At 38.1% G+C, this 23758-nt stretch overlaps 3 protein-coding genes and 2 pseudogenes across 3 annotated transcripts; 4 read left to right on the top strand and 1 right to left on the bottom strand.

Moving 5' to 3' along the window:
* Window positions 1-955: 955 nt before the first annotated feature.
* On the top strand, window positions 956-3449 carry LOC137736609 (uncharacterized). The gene is made up of 5 exons (XM_068475848.1): window positions 956-1185; window positions 1404-1536; window positions 1820-1944; window positions 2099-2245; window positions 3113-3449. The coding sequence occupies exons 1-5, from the start codon at window positions 997-999 to the stop codon at window positions 3245-3247; spliced, it is 729 nt and encodes a 242-aa protein (XP_068331949.1). The 5' UTR covers window positions 956-996; the 3' UTR covers window positions 3248-3449.
* A 771-nt stretch (window positions 3450-4220) lies between these two features.
* LOC137736608 (uncharacterized) lies at window positions 4221-5787 on the top strand. Its single transcript, XM_068475846.1, has 4 exons — window positions 4221-4470; window positions 4953-5042; window positions 5141-5237; window positions 5484-5787. Exons 1-4 carry the CDS (start codon window positions 4266-4268, stop codon window positions 5623-5625), a joined length of 534 nt encoding a protein of 177 aa, XP_068331947.1. The 5' UTR covers window positions 4221-4265; the 3' UTR covers window positions 5626-5787.
* Window positions 5788-6716: 929 nt separating this feature from the next.
* Window positions 6717-12000, top strand: LOC137736602 (uncharacterized). Its single transcript, XM_068475840.1, has 16 exons — window positions 6717-6837; window positions 7017-7193; window positions 7328-7782; window positions 7895-7972; window positions 8210-8265; window positions 8374-8493; window positions 8612-8682; window positions 9190-9283; window positions 9421-9624; window positions 9896-10147; window positions 10578-10686; window positions 10796-10863; window positions 11161-11230; window positions 11305-11379; window positions 11477-11568; window positions 11705-12000. Exons 3-16 carry the CDS (start codon window positions 7459-7461, stop codon window positions 11778-11780), a joined length of 1689 nt encoding a protein of 562 aa, XP_068331941.1. The 5' UTR covers window positions 6717-6837; window positions 7017-7193; window positions 7328-7458; the 3' UTR covers window positions 11781-12000.
* Window positions 12001-15790: 3790 nt separating this feature from the next.
* Window positions 15791-19647, top strand: LOC137736610 (clp protease adapter protein ClpF, chloroplastic-like; annotated as a pseudogene).
* Window positions 19385-21586, bottom strand: LOC137736601 (pentatricopeptide repeat-containing protein At2g03380, mitochondrial-like; annotated as a pseudogene).
* Between the last annotated feature and the right edge of the window lie 2172 nt (window positions 21587-23758).

Here is a 23758-nt window from a genome sequence, read left to right as displayed (position 1 = left end):
AGGTAAAATTTCAAGTAAATTTTGAAAAAAGTGATTTCTATAAGAAGCGCATAACTTGTGCTTCTAACATAAAGCAGTTCGAGTGCTTTTGAAATCTAAAAACATTTTCTCTAAAAGTGATTTTAGTCAATTTAAAAATATTTAGTTACATTTGATTAATACATATTATTGGATTAATATTTGATCAATGTTATTTATTAATGTGTATTTTTTGACACCTTCTGAAGCAATGCACTAATTTTTTTTCAATATTATCATCCAATTAGTATCATTTTCGTAAGTAAACCCAATATATTATTGTAGATGACGCTTTACCACAGTAGTTTATATCTACGTACTTTAATGCGAGTTCAATCTCCATCAATTATCTTTTTTACAACAACTAACGATTTATCGCACTAACACTATAGCTTATAAAAAAACAAACAACATAAAATCAATACTAATAAACACATAAAATTTCATACTTTTACAAGTAACGTTACAAGGATGACGTGGTCGCACACAAACGAGACATGCAATTAGGGGAAAGCAAACCCTTGGCCCTTCAAAGCGAGAGAATTTTCAATGTGACCAATACACGGGATGGTACATCACGTGTCACTGTACAAATGGTGAGATATGTGTGCTAAAAAGTTAATAACTTAAAAAATGAAAATTTCCACAATTTCTATTAAAAAAACGTAATGTACCACTTGTGTTTCTGTCACAATTAAAAATTTCTCCTTCAAAGTAACGTATGCAATGGAACTTGAAGGATCCACGTATGCAATGGGCTTCAAGTTGGGCCAGTATTGGGCTTACATGTCAACTTTGCCTGACATACTTGTAAGTTATGGAGCCTTCGAGTTGCGGCCCAAAGAACTTTTCATTTGGAAGTGTTTTTTAACACCGTCAAGTTGCAACTTGTCCAACACGAAATAAACCGGGAAGAACTCCCTGTAAAATCCCCAAAATCCCCAACTCCCAGCTTGCTCCGTACAGTTCGCCGTGGACATGGAGATCGATCATCGAACGCCGTCCGAGCAGAAACTCAAAGCCGAAGACCTCTTCAAAGCCGCCGAGACCGGCGATTCTTCGGCGCTCAAATCTCTCTCACAGAAACAGCTCGCCGAAGCTTTCTCTCTCAGGAACGAGGACGCCCGCTCCATCCTCCACGTCGCCGTCTCCTCGGGCCGCTCCGAGGTTCGTCTTCTCCCACATTCCTCAAATTCCTGTGTGGTTCCCGAGAAACTGAGGGAAAATTAGAGAAAATTTGAGGGTGCCCTCTGCTTTCTGTTTGATTTCAGTTTCAATTGAAAATCAGTACTTTGAGCTTGTTCTCATTTAGCTTCAATTGTAATTTTAAGTTGTAATATTCTCTGCTTTGAAGCTGATGAATTTGTGGCTTTTTGGGGACTCAGGTGGTGAAGTTGCTGATTGCTGCTGATGAATCAACAAGTGTGATAAACAGCACAGATGAAGACGGATGGGCGCCGCTTCATTCTGCGGCCAGCATTGGGAATTCGGAAATAGTTGAGCTGTTGCTAAGCAAAGGTAAATTTGTCACTTGTCAGATTTCATGGCTATATGCTTCATGACTTCATGTTGTTTGTAGCACCGTTAACCAGGCAATGTAGTAGACTTGGTGGGCGTAGTCACGTTGGCTAGAGCGGATGTGCTCCTCTATGCACTCAAGTTTCAAATCCCCCTCCTCGTTGTTTAATTGGGTTTAAAATATAATCGAGTTTAAAGTAGAATATCATTTGAAAACAATGGTGGTTACTTGAACATGGCTGATTGTGCTATCTCAGTGTTCTGATTTTATGGTTCTTAACAGGAGTTGATGTTAATTTAAAGAACAATGGCGGTCGATCTGCCCTTCATTATGCTGCCAGTAAGGGATGGTTTGAGATTACTCAGAGTTTGATCTCCCATGGGGCAAATGTTAATCTGAAGGACAAGGTTTGTAACTTCACATAATAGTGCTTTATCTGGTGAAGGAGAACCTTTAAGTATGTATCCAGTTTAATGAGCACCGTTGCTGCTGGAGTGTTTAACTTCTTTTAATTTGTTTGTATTTGCTGAATTGTGATCATATGGTATGCATTGTGCTCAGGTTGGTTGCACCCCATTGCACCGGGCAGCTAGCACTGCAAAATCAGAACTGTGTGAGCTTTTAATTGAGGAAGGGGCAGAAGTTGATGCCGTTGATAGAGCTGGTCAGACTCCTCTCATGGGTGCGGTGATTTGCGATAACAAAGAGGTCGGTTTGGGTGACTCTGAGAAAGAGATTCTTATTTTTGCCGCACACATGGATATATTTGTTTGGTTGGTCAAGAAGTACATCATGAATGCCACTTTTATTGTTCTTGTTGACCCTACTTTCCGCGCTCTCGTTTTAATAAGCCAGTTGGGATTGAGCATTTCTGATTCAGATTTTAGCAATGAAATAAAGAGTTGGGAAAGAGATTAGTCTTAGGAAATCTGGAAATGCATGCTTGGTTGCAATTTACAGTATTTCATTCTGTCTTTGTTTGACTAGTATGGACTTGACTGTAATATGCGCCTTACTTTATTGTCTTAGCGGCTTCATACCATATAATGCTTCTGGCTAATGTCAACTATTGTAAGAAGGGCTTGAAGATTTTTGGTGTTTCTCCAATTGATTTTAAACACTGACCTTGATCCTGGCTTTTTAGAACCTGTTGAATGAGTGCTTAACCTGTTCTCTCTAGCCCTGTGGTGTTTCATTTCTTCTTCCGAATTCCTGGCATTCTTTTAAATCTCTGTTTTTGTTATTGCTAGACAAATAGGCCCATTGTAAATGGGAAATAAACTTAACCGTTTTGCTCTGCGATTATCTGCCTTCTGCAGAGGTTGCAACAGTTATTATGACCTGCATATATTGTTTCCCTCTTGGTTTGAACCTTTTCTTCGTACTCAGAGACCTTAGGTTATAATTTTTTACTGTTTCACACTTGGTACATGTTAATGGTGCACTTCTATGTTATCAATTTTAATACCAAGTTGACATGGGAAGAAAGAACTTTGTATTAACTTCTAGTTTTGTCTAACAGAAAGCATAATTCAATGTTTTCTCAGATCTCCATTCATTTTTGGTCGATGACAGGTTTCTCTCCTTCTAATAAGGCACGGAGCAGACGTGGATGTGGAAGACAAGGAAGGATACACAGTGCTCGGTCGAGCTTCTAAAAAATTTAGACCACTTTTGATCGATGCTGCTAAGGCCATGATTGAAGGATGATTTTCTCGACTGGCTTTGTTTTAGGTGCAAACATACTGCACGAGTGACCATTAAAAACAAAGAGAGAATAGGAGAGTTTCGTGTAATTAACCAAAGGATTTGTCGCAGGCTATCGTCAATTTCGGTTTCAGTATTTCACTATTTCTTCCACTTGTTGGCCTACTCTCACAAAAAATGACGTCGAAGGTATCGTTGTTGGGCATTCTTACTTGCAGTTATGACCTAATGCAAGTTTTACAATGTGGCCTCTCCACACTCAAATCTCTCTGTTTTAGAAACCACCATAACCACCACCTCCCTTCAAAGATGTCTGCCGACTCCGGCAGCCTCCTCCAAACCCCTGAAACTAATGTCATTGTTTTCCCGAGCTCCAGCATGGGCCACTTGACACCCCTCCTACGACATGCCGCATTACTGCTAACCCAAAACCACTGCCCACTGAGGCTCACCATCGCCATCTCCTTGTTCATCTAGTTGCACGGTTGTATCGCGATTAGAATCGTCTGTTTTCTTAGTTCTCATTTGAATATCACAACTAAGTAAGTGGACAACAAAGTGGACTTTGGATACAAACAAGTATCACCTGTTAAAATAATGTATACACGTGTTATAATATGAATGAATTAATAATATTACGTGACAGTGTGATAATCATATTAAAAAACTACTCGTGTTTTTCTAGCATTTTGTATGTATGAATGACATGTGTTCAAAACTTTCAAAATTTAACGCATTTACTCCATTACTCGAAGTTCTAAGATGGATTTCCTCCTCTTCTAGCATTGCCTCCATCATAAAGACTTGAAAAGCCTAAAAAACAGAGGGAAAAAAACATGTCGTTTTTGTTTTGTCACCTCAAACGACGACTTGAGTAAAAATACAATGCCGTTTAGTGAAAAAACGTTGAAAAGCGCCAAAAGCAGTTGGATGCTTCTGTGGTCGATATAAGCCGTAAATATAAGTATCCCTCTGCTTGTTATCTCTTTATTCGGGCTGGGGCTGTGGTATAAGCCAAACCATGGTTTCCTCTTCAGTCTCAGCTCTCTTCCGCTCCCATCCTTCCTTTCATATTTCACACACAAATTTAGATGTCTTTAAAAGACCTACCACAGTAGTAGTTTGTTCTAGTTCTTCTCCGGCGCCGACGTCTCCCCGCCGTGTTCTTCTCCAAACCTCTCTTTCTTTGGCTGCTTCAGCTGCCATTCTTCTCGGCTCAAATCCAGGTATGCAGTTCAAAAGACCCAATACGATGATTTATTCTTTATCTTTGCCTTGCGATTTGAGCAGAATATAACAGATGATATAACAAATGGAAAAAAAAATGCTTAATTGTAGCGATGGTCCTCAACTATACATTGAGTTGCATTTTCGTCCCTAAAAAGATGGAAATACGTAAGAACTAAGAAGTCATTATTAAAATTTGACGTGTGTGTAATAATTTTTTGTATTGTAATTATACAAAGACAGAATAACTTTTACACGTAAGGAGCCAAGTAATAAGTCTGCCGTTCTCTAACAGTGCAACTCAATATTAAATTGGAGGACGGCGAGACTTATTTTTGGAATTCACGGACCAAAATGCAAATTAAGGTGTAGTTCAAGGACCGTTGCTACTATTGAGCCAACGTGAAAGTATATTAGTCCTCTAGCATAGGGGTATTTTTCAAATTAGGGAGCTGAATGTGGGAGGAATTTGGTGTTGCAGCCAGTGCTGGATTTCTATCAGGATCGACTGGAATTGAATCGGTTCCAGGTCCTGAGTTGCCTCAAATCGACTTCCTCAAACGCTTCAACGGTTCGACTTCAACTCTCTCTGAATATTTACATTCATTTACGTTCAACATGCTGATTGAAAAATGTGACACAACGTTGTTCAATTATATATTATTGCAGAAGAAAACCAGAAAAAGTATGCAGAAAATGATGCAAGATTCGGATCAAGTCCAATACTGAAGGAGCTACTAGAAAAATCCAAGCTCAACAAAGAAAAGTAAGTAGATTCCTGGTTCGTGCTTTCCTAATTGCTTGCATAATTGGAAGTGTGAAAGCTCTAGGCTCGTGCTACTGCTATAAACCCTAAACGGCCTAACAGTAGAACGAGAGTAGACGCTTGAAAGGAGTGACCAATGCTTTTGATACCATTTATGTCAAACAATCGCGTTGTTAAGGAATGAGGCAACAATATCAACGTCGAAACAAAATCAGACGTGTTCTGTGTGAAACTGAAACTGTGCAGGAATAGTAAAGAAATTCAAGACAAGTACTGCATACGGGGGGCAGAGTGGGGAGTTGGAGATTGCTCGGCAGAGGGAATGACACCTGATGAGAAAGACAAGTTCATCGCAATGTTGAAGGAGAAAGCTGGCGTCAAGGATTGATATCCACCGACTTATGCTTTGTGTAAACCCTAATTTCCAAGTAATGGTAGAAATCAAACTTGTAGGAGCTTCTCATTTGAAGACATGGATACGTATGTAATATGAGTAGACGATCACGACCACTACGAGCATATAACGATCCAATTGATACGTAAATTGATATTTGAAGACATGGATACGTATGTAATATGAGTAGACGATCACGACCACTACGAGCATATAACGATCCAATTGATACGTAAATTGATACAGTATTTAGTCTACGTCGCCGCAAAAGCGCATACGGATAGACTAGTAAAATGGCAAGCATGACGTAGGACAAGAAGAAAAAATTGAATTTTAAAAAGTAGGTAAAGGTTTACCATCTTAATTTACAAAGTTCCAAACATTTAAATCTATAATTTCATTTTCATAATGAGAGTGATGTGGATTTTTCTACTTTGCATCAAAATCGCACATATGAAAAAACATAAAAAATATACGTACTTAGTGTGCGGCTTTTATCTAATTTATATTTATATATAATTATCTGCATGTCATGTCGCATAAATTGTTCATGAATAAATTTGTCCAAAACTAATTTATTCAACCAGACAAGAAAAAATTTGGTTTTAAAATGGATGGTCTCACAATTTTAGACAAGAGGTAGTTTCGGAGAAACTTTGATGAACTTAAAACACGTTTACGTGATGTTATTACTATATTCAAATTATAATATGTGGGTTGATTTTCTTATGTACTCATCATAATGTATAGAAATGACTTGTCTGAAAATGCTTTTAAAATAACAGAAAACGTTTTTTATGAAAATATTTTTAAAATTAATTTTTTTTTTAAATACAAGTAAATCCTATAAAAACACACAAATACTTTATGCAAGAAACATATCTCGTGCTTCTGATTGAAGTAAGTGATTTAAAATCTAAAAACATTTATTTAAAAGTGTTTTGGGCATCCATAATGATAAATCTGTCTTGGTTCTGATATTCCTAGTCAGTCAAAGACAAAAAGACAAGGAAACAAAATAAAAAATAAAAAGTCCAGCAGGAAAAAAAGAAATATAAAATAACTAATAATTTAGTTTTACAATATTTGTGTGTATGTACTATTCATGGCCAAAATCCCACGGGCATTGCAAGCTCACCGACCCAGCCATCATTAGCTTGACCCAGCAATCATAGCTTGACCAGCGATCATAGCTCTCTCTCTCTGGTACTCTCTCTCTCTCTCTCTTCCCAACGAATTTTACAATTTCTTCAATTTTTTATGTTATTTTATTTGTTCGATTTTCATCTTCAATCTCAGTTTCTCGGCAAATTTCGGCGTACGGTTAGATGTACGGTCTCCTTGGTCTGTGTAACGGACAATTGAATTCATTTCATTTCTTGCAGTTTCTCAGCTGCCAAACGGGATTTGTAACAAATTCAGCTGTCTGGTGCTTTGAAATTTTGCTCTATCAGAATTTGAATTGGAATTGGGGCTTCTCAGCCAAGAAAAATAAAGGAGGAAGAAGAGAAGGTGATTTTTTCGGTTGAAATTACGCGCGGAATTGGAATTGGTAAAATTAGGTAAAGGGTTTCTTTGGTTTTGTAAAGTTCAATTTTTTTAGCTAAATTATGTAACTTTGTTGAAATCAATGATCTTATTTGTATATAAATGTGATAAATTTGATTGTCACATAGCTTCGATCTTTCGGTTTCAGGGGAATCCTGTGTGATTAGTTTGGTTAGCATTGTAGAATTCACATTGGAGTTGATGCTTGAATTTTGAAAGTTCTGGTGTATACTAGTGATTTTCGCTGCGGGATTGTGACTGCAATTCGGAGTCACCAAAATGTACCGGACTGTGGCTACGGCCACGACTGCAACCCGGGGTGGATCTCCAACTGATAGCGGGGATTGTGTTGTCACTTTGGATCAAGTTCCACGGTGGAGCAATTCAGAGTATCGTGCTTCCTTGGAATATGACAATGAAGATCCTTCGTTTTCAAATTCGTATTTTCCTGATCCTTTAACTTCCCAATCTGGGGGAGAGAGCAGTATCAATGGGATGGTCTCAAGATTTCCAGTTGACCATGAAATTAATTCAAAGACATATCTATGGAGAGGGAACCCATGGAATCTCGAAGTTGATGCAGTAGTGAATTCTACAAATGAGGTGAGCACTAGGTTGTGACGATGAATCTTTGATAGAGATTCCTTGATGTATAAACCTGGTGACATTGGTAAAAGAGACAAGTGTCTAAGTTTTTTGATTGGACAATTTACAGAACATGGATGAAGCACATTGTAGTCCTGGTTTGCATGCTGCGGCTGGACCTGGTCTTGCAGAAGAATGTGCAGCACTGGTATGCTATACTTATTTGCACTAGAGTTCTTGTCTTCAGTCATTCTTCGTACGGTTCTTGATATTTGAAATGCAATGTGAATACAGATTTATGGGTGAAATTGAAGATGTTGAATGGGATACAACATAGAACTTTCAATGTCATTGGCTTTTTAAAGCTCCCTGTGGTGTTCTGTCAGAATCGGTTTTTTTTTTATTAAGAGTCAACTGATTTGATATACCTTTTTTATGTTGGCAGGGTGGATGTAGAACAGGGATGGCAAAGGTCACTAAAGCATACGACCTTCCAGCTAGGTGAGTATATCAGTGCAGTTTTCATTTAGAGTGCTCATTGTGCACAAATACTCTTTCATTTCTGTATCTAGACTTAATGAATGATGTTTCTTTCCTTGTACATTCCAGGAGAGTTATCCATACTGTCGGTCCCAAGTATGCAGTGAAATACCATACTGCTGCAGAAAATGCTCTGAGCCATTGTTATCGTTCTTGCCTTGAACTTCTCATTGACAGTGGCCTGCAAAGGTGCTTGGCAGATGATTGCTGTGCCATTTTGTGTTTAGTATTCTTTTCAATTGTTCTTCCCTTTTGTTTTGTTCTTTATAAAGTATGAAGCTTATTTTGTTTGGCCAATATATTGTAGCATTGCAATGGGTTGTATATATACAGAATCTAAGAACTACCCCCGTGAGCCAGCCGCCCATGTTGCTATAAGTGAGTTACTTTCGTACATGTTTCAGAAATTAGTTTCCTTGCAATGATGTATTATGTGAAGCACGTGAAGTACATTAAGCATATTTGGGCATCCATGGAACATAGAAAGGCTGATACTAGCTTTTGTTGGATTATATACAAAATCGTAACATTAATGTTGTATGGTGTGGAAAGGATAACAATCAACCAATATTCAAAATAAAAGTTCAAAGGAAAAAAAAAAGGATAACAATGTGTGGATGGCTCTGTTATCTCTTGCAGATGCAATCTCTTATGATGAGTTAGATTATGGTACACATAGATCCCCATCTTTAAAATATATGCACGTCTTTTGCATTCTGTGATAAATATAACTTGCTTATCCATTCGTATAAGTGCTGGATTATTCGAATTTTTAGTCATGTACATACGTCCATGTTTTAATTGCTGCTGGTAAAGTTCACTGAAGATTCAATTATTTCTTTCATTCTTTACTCTTCAGCTTATTTATTTTCTGCTTGTTTTCAGGGACTGTGCGACGGTTTCTGGAAAAGCAGAAAGACAAAATCGCAGCTGTTGTGTTTTGTACTATCACATCAATGGATACAGAGATATACAAAAGGTTGATAAATATAGCTATTTATTTATGGAGCACATGCTGCTTCACCATGATATATATATGACTTATAAACGCCACTCTTGGTTTTACTGTTACAAAATATTGAGAAATCATTTCCCTTCACTTTTTTTCCAACCTAGATTGCTTCCGCTTTACTTTCCCCGTGATAAACTCGAAGAGGAGATTGCCGTGTTGAAGCTTCCTGCAGATGTAGGTGATGAAAATGGCGAGACAATTATAGATGAGCGCAAAATCAGAATAAAGCCTTTGCCCAAAAAGAATATTCCAAAGCCTCCCCAGGCTCCAGTTGAGCTTCCTGTGAGTGATGTTGGCTTAGTACGAAGGTCAGTCAATGACTCAATGAGAATTTTTTAACATGTCAAAGAGAAAACTTGGGGCTTTGACTAATATCAAGAGAAATACTTGGAAATTCTTGCCACTGAAAGCTTCTGAAGAATTCCATGTTTCATATGTCAATTTTCATACTTCATAGATGTCTGTCCACTTATGTTCTCTGTTTTTGTGGTTATCAAGCTTATTGTTCCTTTTGCTATACCACTATCATTATCTCTTTTGGTTAAAATCCTTAACTAACTTGCTGAAGTTGTTCTATAGGAACTCAACATATTTGGATTCGTTTTTGGATCCTGCCTTCATGTCCTTAATAAAAGACCCAGATCAGAGACGCAAGGAACAATGGGAGAAAAATGCTCAAGCACAAAGTGGATGGAATTGTGCTAAAATGCTTGGGTTTGGCGACCTTGGTGGACCTCCATTGTCTGCTGCAGAAGAATACTCACTTCATTCAAGATACCTTGCTAAAGCAAATTCTCTTAATCTTTCAGAAATTGCAGAAATGAAAATTGTGTAAGATTTATCTCTTTCATCATTGACATAGTGGCAGCTGTGGAGTCTTAAGCTTGTTGATTTTCACAGCTGGACAGCTGTTAATATGTAAAGTGCTTTTTATTCTAGCACTTAGAGTACTTAGATCTAACGGAAGACGTGGCACAGAACCGAGCGCAATGGCGTTCTAGGATTCATACAGCCGACCCCACTTAGCGGGCAGAGGCTTTGTTGTTGTTGTTGTATTAGTAGCACTTCGGTTGGCTCATATCTTCTTTCACAGAAAAAAGGATAAGCTTTTATTATGTTATTAAAACAGTGCAAATATTGATATGTTGGTACCTAGTGGTGGCTGAAACTAAGAATGTTATGAATCTAAAAATGGTTGAATCTGAATGGCTGTATGAGATGTATACATTTAAACATCTGTCTATTTTTCTGTCTATTTCAGTTACCGAGGTGGGGTTGACAGTGAGGGTCGTCCTGTAATGGTGGTTGTGGGGGCACATTTTCTTTTGCGATGTCTTGATCTAGAACGATTTGTACACTATGTTGTTAAGGTAGTACATCATTAAAGTTGGGGTTAATTTGCATATGCTGTAGAGACTGCATCTTTGCTAGTTATGTTGTTGGCGACTTATATATCTAATCTTGTTTATTGGTTTGCAGGAGTTTGAACCCTTAATACAAAAGCCTTATACTATTGTATACTTCCATTCTGCAGCATCTTTACAGCTGTAAGTTGTTCGCAGTTGAGTTTCAGAAAATGCAAAACTGAAAACAATTCTAGGTTCAAAAGGTTTTTCATGTTATTTTATACTCACACTCCACGTAACGGTTCAGTTTCTATGAAAGATGAAAAAAGAAATTTTGAACTCTCACAAGGACTGCCAAATTAACGTAGATTGACGTAACTTCTTTGGTGGAATATTAATTTCTGACTATGAATACAAGTGATGATCAGTACCTTAATAGCGTATATTGATAGCAAGTCACTCTAAATAATTGAGTTTCCTTTCGTGCATGTATTGCAGGCAGCCAGACTTGGGGTGGATGAGAAGGGTACAACAGATACTTGGTCGTAAACACCATCGTAATCTGCATGTAGGTATCACTTCGTTTGTCCATATATGTTAGCAATTGTGTCTGCGTCTCTAATCTTTATCTTCTTTACATAGGCAATATACATCCTTCACCCGACGTTTGGACTGAAGGCTGCAATATTTGCCCTGCAACTGTTCGTGGACAATGTGGTATGCCTAATTTTATTTGTGATTTCTTGTTTATCAAGACTTCACATCATTTAAAAAGCCTGCTGTAAGTGAATGTTATTCTAACTTTTGTTTCTAGGTCTGGAAGAAAGTGGTATATGTAGATAGATTACTGCAGCTCTTTCGATATGTTCCTCGTGAGCAGTTGACCATCCCCGACTTTGTGTTCCAGTTGAGTTTCTTTGTTCCTTTCCACCATCGTGATTTCTATAGCAACCTGCATTTAAAAACACTAGTATGCAATGATTGTATTACAAGGTAAACAGATGATTGGTTCTGATGGATTTTGTGACCGTGATCAATGCAGGCACGATCTGGAAGTGAACGGTGGGAAGGGTCTCATCGTGGACCCGAGAACAAAGTATGTGTATCATCGACCGTAGCATTGCGAATACACGGTTCCATGAGGCAATGAAGGAGGTCCATGGCTTGTGATTTCTTGATTCTATTTTCTTTTCGTACATCTTATAGGTAGATGGGAGTTGAATTTGCCGGTTACTTGTGTAGAAAAAAGATATCCTTTCTTTTCTTGGGAAGTTGTTTTTCAAGCAAATATTATTTGTAACTAAACATGGAAATTAATTATAAATATTCTTTCTTGAATTGTCTTGGATGAATTATCAATAAAATGTCAAGGCAGTTAGAGCTATAAACCAGGAAATTTACAATCAAAACGAACATCGTTCTGGCTACATTCCAAATCACTCTAATATCTTTTTTCTTTTTCTTTTTTAATTTATTAATTTTACTCTTTTTCAGCTTTAATATTTAAAATTCGGTTTAAAAATATATATTTAAAATTCAATACACGCAGATCTTCTGTTTATCCACTTTTTGTTTTTGTCTATTTTTATGGACGATATGGTATGAATCGCACGATGGTGCTAGGAGAAGGCTGGCAAAGCCACTAGTTGATCCTTTAAAAAAAAAAAATTACAACGGTAAAAAGTCAAAAAAATAAAAGTGAGTCTGGCTTTCTTGCACCTCTAAGAGTTTGAATCATTTTCGTACATTTTTTTGTTAATTTTTCTTTTATTTTTCTTACCACCATAACAAACTCTCGTATTCATGTTCTTCAAAATATATTTTTCCTTGCGTGAAGCCCAACTAGTTTTCTGAGCACCCGGGAGTTCGCCTTGTTCTGCGTGCTTTGAGCCCGCCTTGGTTGAAAAAGAGGGTTTTAGTAATATGTAGTTTAGATTTAGATAGAAGAAAATTAAAAAAAAAAAAAAAGGTTCAAATATCTTTATATTTAGGTTTTAGATCGTTGATTACAAGTGTTCAAATACGAATTATTATAGATTTTGGACGGAAAAATTTATTTTGATGAACATGAGTATGATAGTTTGTTGTAGTGGTTAGAGTAATAAAAGAAAATTGTAAAAAAATGATAAATTCTTGGGGTGGCAGAAGTCACGAGTGACTTTCTAGCATCCCCAAGAATTTGAATCATTTTTGTCCATTTTTGTTAAATTTTCTTTTATTTCTTTTACCACTACAACAAACTGTCATATTCATGTTCTTCGAAATATATTTTTCCGTGCGTGGAGCACGATTCATTTTCTGAGAACCCTGGAGTTTGCCTCGTTCTACGCGCGTTGAGGCCATCTCGTCTTGTGTGCCTAGGTTCATCTCATTTTGTAAATGAGGTGTCTTCATTGTTTTGCATGCTTGAAGCCCGAACCTTTTTGTGTCAACGGAATATGCGTCGTTTTGGCATGCACGGAGGCAACCTCGTTTTCTGGGCATAGGGATGGCCTTGATTTGTGCGATGTATCCCTCCTCGATTTTTGTGTGTGGAGCTCACCTCGTTTTGCGTGCCAAAAGTCCACACCATTTTTTGTGAATGGAGCTCATTTTGTTTTGCATGCCATAGTTCGACTTGTTCTGCGTGATCTGAGTCTGCCTCATTTTGCATGTGTCGAGCCCGCCTAACATGCATGTTTTTTGACAAAAATGCAAATATTTTATTTTTGTAAAATATTTTTCCTGAGCATTAAGTTAAACTTTTTAAGAAATTTGGAAGCGTTGTTACGGTTTATTAAGCAACAAATGTATATTTTGTAGAATATTTAAGTCAAAAACTAAAAAAATAAGTGAAAAGTATAGTAGTGAGGCTTAGAACATTGTCAAATGGGGTTCTACACTCAAGAATCTCAATGGAAAATCTCACCTTAACTCAAAACTTCATAGTGCGGCGAATGTGAAAATAAATAGATTGAACGGTGATTTATGTATTAAATTGCAAAACTGTCTAAAACCTGTGGGTGTTAATCCACTTTTTTTTTTTTTTTTTTTTTGTAAAAAATGAAAACTTTTTATTTTTTCAAAATATTTTTCCTGAGCATTAAGGAAATCTTTATAATGCATTTGGAAGTGGATTTACGATTAATTGAGCAACAAGTGTACATTTAAGCCAAAAAGTTATATAAAAAAAAAAAAGAACAAGTGAAAAATATAGAGATGTTAACATGTATGTCACATCCCGGCCCGGGGCGGATCACTTCCCGGGCCCGCTCCACCACCGTAGCACGATATTGTCCGCTTTGGGCCCCGACCACACCCTCAAGGTTTTGTTTTTGGGAACTCACAAGCAACTTCCCAATGGGTCACCCATCATGAGATTGCTCTAGCCCCCTTCTCGCTTAACTTCGGAGTTCCTACGGAACCCGAAGCCAGTGAGCTCCCAAAAGGCCTCGTGCTAGGTGGGGATGAGAATATACATTTAAGGATCACTCCCCTGGGCGATGTGGGATGTCACAATCCACCCCCCTTAGGGGCCCGACGTCCTCGTCGGCACACACGCGACCAGGGTTAGGCTCTGATACCAATTTGTCACATCCCGGCCCGGGGCGGATCACTTCCCGGGCCCGCTCCACCACCGTAGCACGATATTGTCCGCTTTGGGCCCCGACCACACCCTCACGGTTTTGTTTTTGGGAACTCACAAGCACATTCCCAATGGGTCACCCATCATGGGATTGCTCTAGCCCCCTTCTCGCTTAACTTCGGAGTTCCTACGGAACCCGAAGCCAGTGAGCTCCCAAAAGGCCTCGTGCTAGGTGGGGATGGGAATATACATTTAAGGATCACTCCCCTGGGCGATGTGGGATGTCACATGTATATTTGGTGCATATCTTTTAATATTTTTTGCTAAATCTGAGATGTTAAAATCACCTGTAAGTGATGCTTATATAAAAAATAGCAAAATTTTGTTTTGTTAATTAGTCTTTCACCCTCTTTTGATTGAAAAAAATGTTCTATTCATATGTAATTTAGATTTAGATAGAAGATTTTTTTTTTAAATGTTCAAATATCTTTAGATTTAGATTTTAGATCATTGATTACAAGTGTTTAAATACGAATTATAATAGATTTTGGACGAAAAAATATATTTTGATGAACATGGGTATAATAGTTTGTTGTAGTGGTATGAGAAATAAAAGAAAGGCACCCCAAGAATTTGAATCATTTTTGTTAATTTTTCTTTTATTTATCTTACCACTACAACAAACTATCATATTCATGTTCTTTAAAATATATTTTTTCGTGCATGGAGCCTAACTCTTTTTCTGAGCACTTGGGAATTCGCCTCGTTTTGCGTCCACTAAGCTCACCACATCTTGTGTGCCTGGTTCGCCTCGTTCTGCATGTGAGGTTTATGCATCATTTTGCATGCCAGAAGCTCGCACCTTTTTGTGTCCATGGAGCCCGTGTTGTTTTGGCGTGCACAGAGCCTGCCTTGTTTTTTGTGCACAAGGTTGGTCTCAATTTGTGCGACGTATCTCACCTCGATTTTTGTGCACGAAGCTCGACTCATTTTGCATGCTAGAAGACCGCCCCGTTTTCTTGAGCGGAATTTTGTGTGCCATGGTTCGCCTCATTTTGCATGATCTGAGTCTACCTCGTTTTATGTGCATTGAGCCCGCCTAACACCCATGTTTTCTGACAAAAATGTGAATATTTTATTTTCGCAAAATATTTTTCCTGAGCATTAGATTAAACTTTTTAAGGAATTTGGAAGCAGTTTTATGGTTTATTGAGTAACAAATGTATATTTAACAGAATATTTAAGCCAAAAACTAAAAAAAAAAAGTGGAAGATATGGTAATGAAGCCTCGAACATTATCAAATGAGGTTCTACACTCAAGAATCTCAACGGAAAATCTCACCTTAATTTTCAAAACTTCACAATGAGGCGAAAGTGAAAATAAATAGATTGAACAGTGATTTACCTACGAATTTGCAAAACAAATTGAAAATCGTGAGTGTTAATCCTTTTTTTTTTTTTTTTTTTTTTTAATGTACATTTTTTTTTTCTCGAACTATTTTCTGATAGTTAAAAAATACATTTTGCCAGGCTGAATGACTTCACACGTCCAACAGATTGTGACTCAGCTTGAAACCTTTCCGGTTCCACACACTACTTTCAACATTTTCTGCAAATTAATTTTCATAAAACTCTTGAAGACGAAGACGAATCGAAAAACCAGGCAGCTACAGTTTGCTTCTTCTCTGCTTTCTCCGGCCACTCTCCGGTGAGCAAGTAAACACTCAAGCTAATCGATTTGGTTTGCTTTTCGGATTGCTCTGCTAAAATTTAGAACACAAATAGGGAGTATTTAATGTGATAATTTAGAAAGATAAGATTTTGATAGGAGTTTTCAAGTGGGTTTATGTGAATTTCAACTGTGTTTATGTGATTATTTTTACTTTCCCATTTTTTCACACCTGGAAGTTGATTTCTTGCCTTTGTTTTTGTACATATCAGTATATCAGTAGTTTATTTCTTGATTGGATGTTTATCTGCATGAATTGAAATGTAATGGGATTTACTGTGTGTATAGATGCTGATACTTCAATTCACAAGTGTGGAAGAAGAACTGAGGAAGGGTAGTATTCTGTAAAGGGTATCGAGTTTGATCAGAAAAAAATGGTGCAAGGTCTGTCACTGAGCACTCTGACTGCGTTTTTCTATGGTGGGCTATGTGGGTCGATGCCTTCGTGGAGGAAGCAATTCAAACTAATGAGCAAAACCCCGATAAGTTCTGGTGTCGAAAGGTGTGGTATCTGGCATGTGGGCCGTCAAAGCTTATTTGTACGAGGTAACACCGATGTGGTAAGACAAAGGAATGTGAGGGTGGAAGCTGGGTGGCTGTTTAAAGGGGGTGATCAGGGGTTGAATGCAAGCTCGGAGCGGAGCGAGAGTGCTAATGAGGATATTTTGATGTTCTTTTTCCAGCTAGACCTGGCAACTCGAGTACAGGTTCGTTGGGGCTCATTTGATAGTTGAAATTTTGTATTAGGTGAAGTGGTATTGGTTTCTCTCGGTTTTGATATTCTGACTAGCATTTTCCTTTTGGGGATGCATTTGCAGTATGCTTTGAACACGGAACAGTATGATGTTGCACAACAACTAAGAAACAAGCTGACTGAGGTTAGATCTCTCTTCCAGATTATAATTTTTATTTCTTTTAATCTGACAAAAATTGAGGTCGAATTACAAAAGGCAAAGAATACGAAGGAAGACCTTTTAGGCTTCTGCAGTGGATGCGTAATTGCGAGTTTCTTAGCAATATCTTGAGAAACAGTGCAATTGTTAATGGAGGTTTGGTGTTCCTAGCTTTTCTATGAGCCACAGCGACGAAACTTTGGATTACTTTTAAAGTTTTAATAACATTACAAAAACCAAAAAGTGCCGTAACCAAGATCTATGATAGGTTGTAGCTGATTTTTTCGTCTTTGAAAAGGACCGTTGGCATGTAATCTTTTGGTGTGCCCCATATCAATATGCATAAGCTTCCTGGTGAGTGGAGAAACAAATAATTGCGGCCTTCCTAATTAAGTGTTCTTCTTGGAAGGTTGAAGCTGAGGTTATTAAGCAGCAGGAGGCAAAAAGGGGATCGTCTCCAAAGAGTGAAGCTCAAGATAAGGCGATAAGTATCATTTGTCTACGGTATGCCCCAAACCTTGCCATATCTAGTTAAGGGTTTAATTCAGTAAGAAAGGTGAAATTCTGTGTTGCTTCTTTCTACTTTCTTTTGACTCTTAGATTCTTTTGGCATATGGGGTCAACTATACATTAAAGTATCCTGCTTTTCTGTCTTTTCTTACAGTGCGGACCTGCAGAATGCAATTGAGAGTGAGAATTATGCCGTGGCAGCCAAGCTATGAGATGCGATTTCTAAACTGGAGGCAGTGTCACTGGATGCATCCGCCAAAGCTTTGGCACATGAAAATGCTAATTATTCATTTCGTTTGGGACAGAGAGTGAGCCATAAAATTTTTGGTACGTTATATCCATGCCTTTTGCTGAAAATTTTCATCTTCCACTGAATGTTTGTTTTTATTTTTTTTGTAAGTTGTGGTGTCAAGTAGTCTGAACATGTATGCTTCTCGATTCTGTAGTCATGTTGGGTGCATATTTGGGTGGTTGAATTTTATAAATCTGCAACAATTTCTGTGAAATTCATTACAAAAACTTGGAAGAATCTGTTTAACCAGTACAGCCTGAAAGAATCTGTTACATAATTGATAATTCTTATGTACTTTTTCAGGCTATCGAGCCGTGGTTTGTGGAATGGATCCGGTGTGTTCTGAGTCAAGTTCATGGATGGAAACTGCACAGGTTGAAAAGCTGACACGCGGTTCTAATCAGCCATTTTATCAGGTTTGAGACCTTATCTATAGCCCTTCTGTTTGATTGCTGCTATTTCTGATTGGGCCGGTGATCAAGCATCGCGTGCAATGCAATATGATTTTGAATGATCTCTGCATTATCTTTCCTCAGATTTTGATCGATGTACATGCTGACCCCAACCTTCTGGTGGCATATGGTAATACTCGACTTTCCGGCCCAATTCCTTATCAGATTTAAGTTTTCTTTTCCCGCTTTGTTGTCCATGAAGCTGCATCTTAGGAACCCCATAAAGCTGCATTTTTAGGCACTGCAATCAGCGTCTCTTTCTGCAGTTTCTGAGGAGAATCTTTTAGCCCCTGAAGAACCAGATGTGGTGAGTAGAATTCTCCCCTTCTTTTGTTTCTTTCCATCCTCAACGTTTGGTTTCCGCTTGTTGAGTGGTGTCTGCACTTGAGCAACAGAAGAAGCTTCCCTATTAATCGGGTCTGCTGTTAACCTTGTGCAGGATCGATTTGATCAACCCTACATTTCATTTTTGTTCTACGGGATGGACGCAGCTGGCGATTTCATCCCCATCAGGCAATTGCGAGAGAAGTACAATAGGCCACGACACGAAATCCCCTATGATCCACTGGATGAGGGGCAAGGAAGTGATGTTTAGACAAATCCCGGAAACTGACCTTGTATAAGATACTGGTTTACATAGAGCCCGTCAATATATTCGTTTCTTCTGCCTTAAATGACGGCATTTTGTCATAACTTTGAGGAAATATGCACAAATACAAGGGTTACGAACTCTTAATCAAAAATAGCATTCCGGTTAGCGTCCTTCGCTGCTTTTTTCAGATGTATTCAGAGTAACGTTAACATTTACAAGTTAACTTAAACCCTTCAAAGCACGGTATTTGTATATCCACAAATATAGCCCCACCATTCACATCCAAGTTCAAATCTGTTTGCTCGACCCGCATGCCTTCTTCTGCGTTGTGCCTTCCAAGTCTTGCATCAACAATCGTCATGGATGATCTGTTTATCGAATGCTGTTAAGTCATCCAGGGTAGCCGTGCAGCATCCCATGCTGTCACTTTTCTTCATTAGTTTGTTTGAAGAAGCATGCCCGTGAACGTTCCATCAAGTAGAACAGTATTGAGGTCGCAGAAAGTGCCTTGCTCTTGGGGATTCGAAATTTTTATCCATTCATCCAGATCTTGGATGCAGTTCCTATGCAAGAACTGGTAATCAGCTCAGAGATGTGTTAAAACTTTTAAGCATCTAGAGCAGGGCACCAGTGCAATTTGAATCTTGGTATTGCTGCATCTCCTCGTCCGAAAATCGACTCTTTACATCCTAAGCAACACATGCCACCCTAACAGGTGCAATGTGATTTCTGATGCCCATCTCTACTTGGCTATATGCAAGGGACTTGCTCAATCCTCTCTGCTTCATTAGCTCTCTAACCTGATTAACTTGGCTCCATCTGCCATCTGAAGCATACAGGTTACGCATTAGCACATAGTAGCAAGCTTCATCGGGATGCAACTCTAGCATTCTTCTTATCGCCACTTGGCCAAGGTCAAACCTTGAATAGAGTCCGCATCCATGGAGAAAAGCCCCAAACAAACCAACATCTGGCTGAATCAGCATTCTCTCAATGAATTCCAAGGCCTCTTCAAGTTTGCCAGCACAAGCCAGTAGATCGACCATGCATGCATAATGCTTCATCGAGGGCTTGAAGTTATAGTCCTTGCAGAGTGAATTGAAATAGTTCCACCCTTCTGCAATCACTCCTGTATGGCTACAAGCTGATAATAAGGTCGTGAAGATTACTTCGTTGTGCTCTAGATGCTTCTTTAACATGTCACTGAAAAGTGCAAGGGAACCTGTAATGTCACCCTGAATTCCATAACTGCTAATCATTGCACTCCACTTGATGGTGTTCTTCTCTCCCATTGCATCAAAAACTAGACCAGCAGATTCAGCATCCCGCACTTGGAGTAGAAGTTTAAAAGTGCAGTGCCAACATGGATATTTGCAGTTAATAGGCCATCCTTTATCGAGTGAGCATGAAGCGATGAACCAACTGGAAGAAAACCAAGAGAAGCACAAGCTGAGAGGACACTTGACAATGTGAACGCATCATGTGAGAAAGATTCTGATCTCATTTGATGAAACAGTTGGAGGGCTTTGTATGAAGACCCGTTTTGGGAATACCCAGATATAATTGAATTCCAAGCAATCACATTCTAGTAGGAGATTCTTTCAAAGATATAACGAGAATCACTAATCATACGGCATTTTGCATACATCTCCACCAGAGCATTTCTCACAGTAGATTCCTTCAACACAAGTTTTATCCCAAGACCATGGATTGACCTTCCCAAATTCAAATTACCCGACTGTGCACAAGACGAAAGCACACTTGCAGTTGTTATGGAATTGGGCAAGAGACCAACCCATTTCCTATCCATAAACAACTCCAAGGCCTAGTCGGGATACCCACATTGAGTGTACCCTACAATCATTGCTGTCCACGAAACAAGATCGATCCCACAAAACTCATCGAATAAGGAACGAGCATCTCCAATGTCCCCGCACTTGACATACAAGTCCAGAAGCGATGTCACCAGAAAAGACTTAAGTCCAATACCATTCTTAATCAAATGTCCATGATCCACTTTCCCTGATGTAAAGATCTTAACTTTGTACACGCCGTAAGTATGCTTCCTAACGTGAACTGATTTCCTTCGACCAACCCCTCTCTCATCCTATTAAACAAGACCAACCCATCTTCTGGACAATCATTTTGCACATACCCAACTATCATTGAAGTCCAACAAACCACATTTCTATCAACAATCCCATCAAAAACAGCCCAAGAACACTCAATCCGTCCACACTTCGCACATGCATCCACCAAACCTGTCAACACGAAACTATCAGGACTCGCCACCTTAACAATCCGGCAGTGCACCTTCCTCCCTTCATCTAAATCTCGCAACTCACTACAGGCCTTTAACACAATCGAGAAAACAATGTTATCATGCTCTCTTGCGCACATTCTCACACGATTATAAAACCCTATAACCTCTTCATACAAATTGTGCATAAAGTACCACCTCAGCATCACTTTCCACGAATAAAAAAATCTGGGCTTGGCATTTTATCGAACAGATACCGGGCATACTTGATGTACCCAAATGACCCATATAAACTTGATCAATTTTGTCCGACACAAGAGATCGTCGGCGAGGCCGTGGAGGACGAGCAAGCTGTGGACTTTCTTCAGGGAATCGATGTTCCTGCACAAAACGAGAAGCTTAAAACATGGGTTCGAAAACACCGCGAGCGTCGACGCAATGGTTTGCGAAAAGTCGGGAGGCTCCGACGGTGGTGATTGGTAGATGGCATGCATCAGAGTCCGCCATTGAAGTAAGGGCGTTTTCTGTATTTGCAGATGTAAGGTGGAGATGAATTTCTTCATCGTCGTCCTCATCAAATTTCCTTTTGTTTTAATATTCTCGGAAAATTGTTCAGTGTTTGAAAAGCCGTTGATTCATGGCGGCTGATGCCGTTAAACCACCCATACGGTTTATTTTGGCGCGCCCTGATCTTTTTTTTTGTGTTACATTATGGGCCTTGAGAAATTGGTCGGCCCAAAATTTCTGGGCTGGTTCTGAAGCTCAAGGTCCATTCCATTTCATCAATAATCATGTTGTGATTAACATATTCTTTTTATAAAATCTTAACTAACAATTAGTTGGGATTATGACATAGTAACGCGATTAGTTTGGATTTTGTCATTTTTTGGGGTTAGACCGTCTCCAATGAAGCTGTCAAATTTTATTTTCATAGCTGATGAAACAAAATAACATTTTGTAAACTCTCCTATTCCAGCATCGATGTCAAATTAAAATGTTTTTTTATTTTTATAAAATCAAGTAGGTTAAAATTTAATAATAAAATAGTCAATAAGCGAAGAAAAATAAAGAAATATGTGGGCCGAACATTAAAATAAAACAATTAAAAACTTGACGTTGCCTTCAAATTTGGCAGCAAAGTGTAAAATGTCAATTGATGTAGAATTTTGGCATCTCCTTTGAAGCTAAAAAAACCACCTTTTTACTTATCAAAACAGTCCGTGTTGAATTTTTGAGATCTCCATCGAAAATTGATTTTATATGTCATTCATCTAAATAGTTGCTTTTTAAATTTAATTAATACTAATAAGATTTACCAACAAACAAAATAAGATTTAAGAAAGGGAAAGTTAATCATTTCTGAATAAAATAATTGGAAACATATTCAAACATATCTGCTGCCTGAAAATGATTTCCCAACATCCTCGTTTCATAATCACAGACAGGTAATCAGTAATTTAAGACAAAAAATATATATTAAAAGAAATTAACAAAACCCAGTTGAATGAGACCATGGTATCTTGAAGAGACCAATGATTATCCAATTTTTTTCTTAAACAAACCTGTTGGTAGTCAAATTTAATCATAAAACCTTTTACTTTTTGGGTGGGTTTACGAAAATGTTAAATTTTGAAATTCAATGAAAATAACGGAGGAGTTGAAACTTTAGAATATATTCTTGTACGCCAACAAAAGGTGTTATCCAGAACAATTTTATAGAAAGAACACAACGATAAAAAATAATAAAACGACCGCAATCGGGAGAATTTGAGTCTAAAATATATTTAAATATTGTGAACAAGATTACGACCAGACTAAACGTTAGTTGGTTAGCAATCACGATTCTCACATAATGACCGTTTCATTTTCAATTGTTTATTAGGTCGTATAAAAGGATAATAAAATAATATAAACATGTACCATGCTGAGTATATAAACAATTCAAATTGTCAATTGTTGAATGGTTGAATTCTTGAAGCGTGATTTTGAGTTTGTGGGGGGTCGAGTGGGTTTCTTTAGCATTATTATTACTAGAAAATTTAAATTTTGAAATTTATATCTATTCATTTCACAAATTATAAAATTTAAACTCATCGAATAATAATAAATAATATAGTGAGCATTGTTTGAGAGTGATGAACAAAAATATTCTCAAATAAAAAGAGAAGGGAGTGAGGGAAGGAATGTGATTGGTGGGGAGTTGGAAAGAATATCTATATTTTAATATGCTTGTTTAAGATGTAAATATTTCTATTTTAACTTAATAAAATTTATAGAGAAAAAACCAAAATAACAAGGGTGTAGATAGTGAAAGAAAATAATATTACTTAATATTACAATTTTATTTTTTTAAACTTTCTAAATAATAAGTTTAAGAAGGATGACAAGTTTGACATCAACTTATTTTATTATCATAATGGTGAAAAATGTATTGTGACTTTGTATAACGACGCAGGTTGAAATCCGGTTTTATAAGCTGAATCACGAGGGTGGGCATGATGGAGGGAGGGTGGTGGGATTTTGTTTGGTTGACACGCAAGATCTTGACTAGGATGATTGGGACAAAGAGAGTGTAGAGATTGAGGTAGTAGTCACTGTACCAGCGAATCAAATCCACTCTCAGTCTCAGATGCCGACAGACGACAGTCCCATTCAATGATTCAATCATTCATCCCACGTTGCACCTCACTCTCTCTCTCTCTCTCATTGCTGCAGCGCGTCGTACAGCCCGAAAGATCTTCTCCCTTCCTCACACGCTCGCTCTCTGTCAGTCCATGAAACATGTCCTCCCCACGCGCCTCAT

Source organism: Pyrus communis, chromosome 6, assembly GCF_963583255.1.
Source record: "Pyrus communis chromosome 6, drPyrComm1.1, whole genome shotgun sequence".
In the NCBI taxonomy this organism is placed as follows: Eukaryota; Viridiplantae; Streptophyta; class Magnoliopsida; order Rosales; family Rosaceae; genus Pyrus; species Pyrus communis.
Note: the sequence above shows the minus strand (reverse complement) of the source record. Positions and strands in the feature narration are given on the sequence as shown.

What these genes read in the sequence shown, in the direction of transcription:
- LOC137736609 (XM_068475848.1), top strand. Translation starts at nt 997, where the DNA reads ATGGAGATCGATCATCGAACGCCGTCCGAGCAGAAACTCAAAGCCGAA. An exon ending in TGAGCTGTTGCTAAGCAAAG is followed by an intron (nt 1,537 to 1,819) that starts GTAAATTTGTCA and finishes GGTTCTTAACAG; the next exon opens with GAGTTGATGTTAATTTAAAG. An exon ending in ATGTTAATCTGAAGGACAAG is followed by an intron (nt 1,945 to 2,098) that starts GTTTGTAACTTC and finishes CATTGTGCTCAG; the next exon opens with GTTGGTTGCACCCCATTGCA.
- LOC137736608 (XM_068475846.1), top strand. Translation starts at nt 4,266, where the DNA reads ATGGTTTCCTCTTCAGTCTCAGCTCTCTTCCGCTCCCATCCTTCCTTT. An exon ending in TCTTCTCGGCTCAAATCCAG is followed by an intron (nt 4,471 to 4,952) that starts GTATGCAGTTCA and finishes TTGGTGTTGCAG; the next exon opens with CCAGTGCTGGATTTCTATCA. An exon ending in TCCAAGCTCAACAAAGAAAA is followed by an intron (nt 5,238 to 5,483) that starts GTAAGTAGATTC and finishes GAAACTGTGCAG; the next exon opens with GAATAGTAAAGAAATTCAAG.
- LOC137736602 (XM_068475840.1), top strand. Translation starts at nt 7,459, where the DNA reads ATGTACCGGACTGTGGCTACGGCCACGACTGCAACCCGGGGTGGATCT. An exon ending in GATACAGAGATATACAAAAG is followed by an intron (nt 9,284 to 9,420) that starts GTTGATAAATAT and finishes TTTCCAACCTAG; the next exon opens with ATTGCTTCCGCTTTACTTTC. An exon ending in AACACCATCGTAATCTGCAT is followed by an intron (nt 11,231 to 11,304) that starts GTAGGTATCACT and finishes TTCTTTACATAG; the next exon opens with GCAATATACATCCTTCACCC.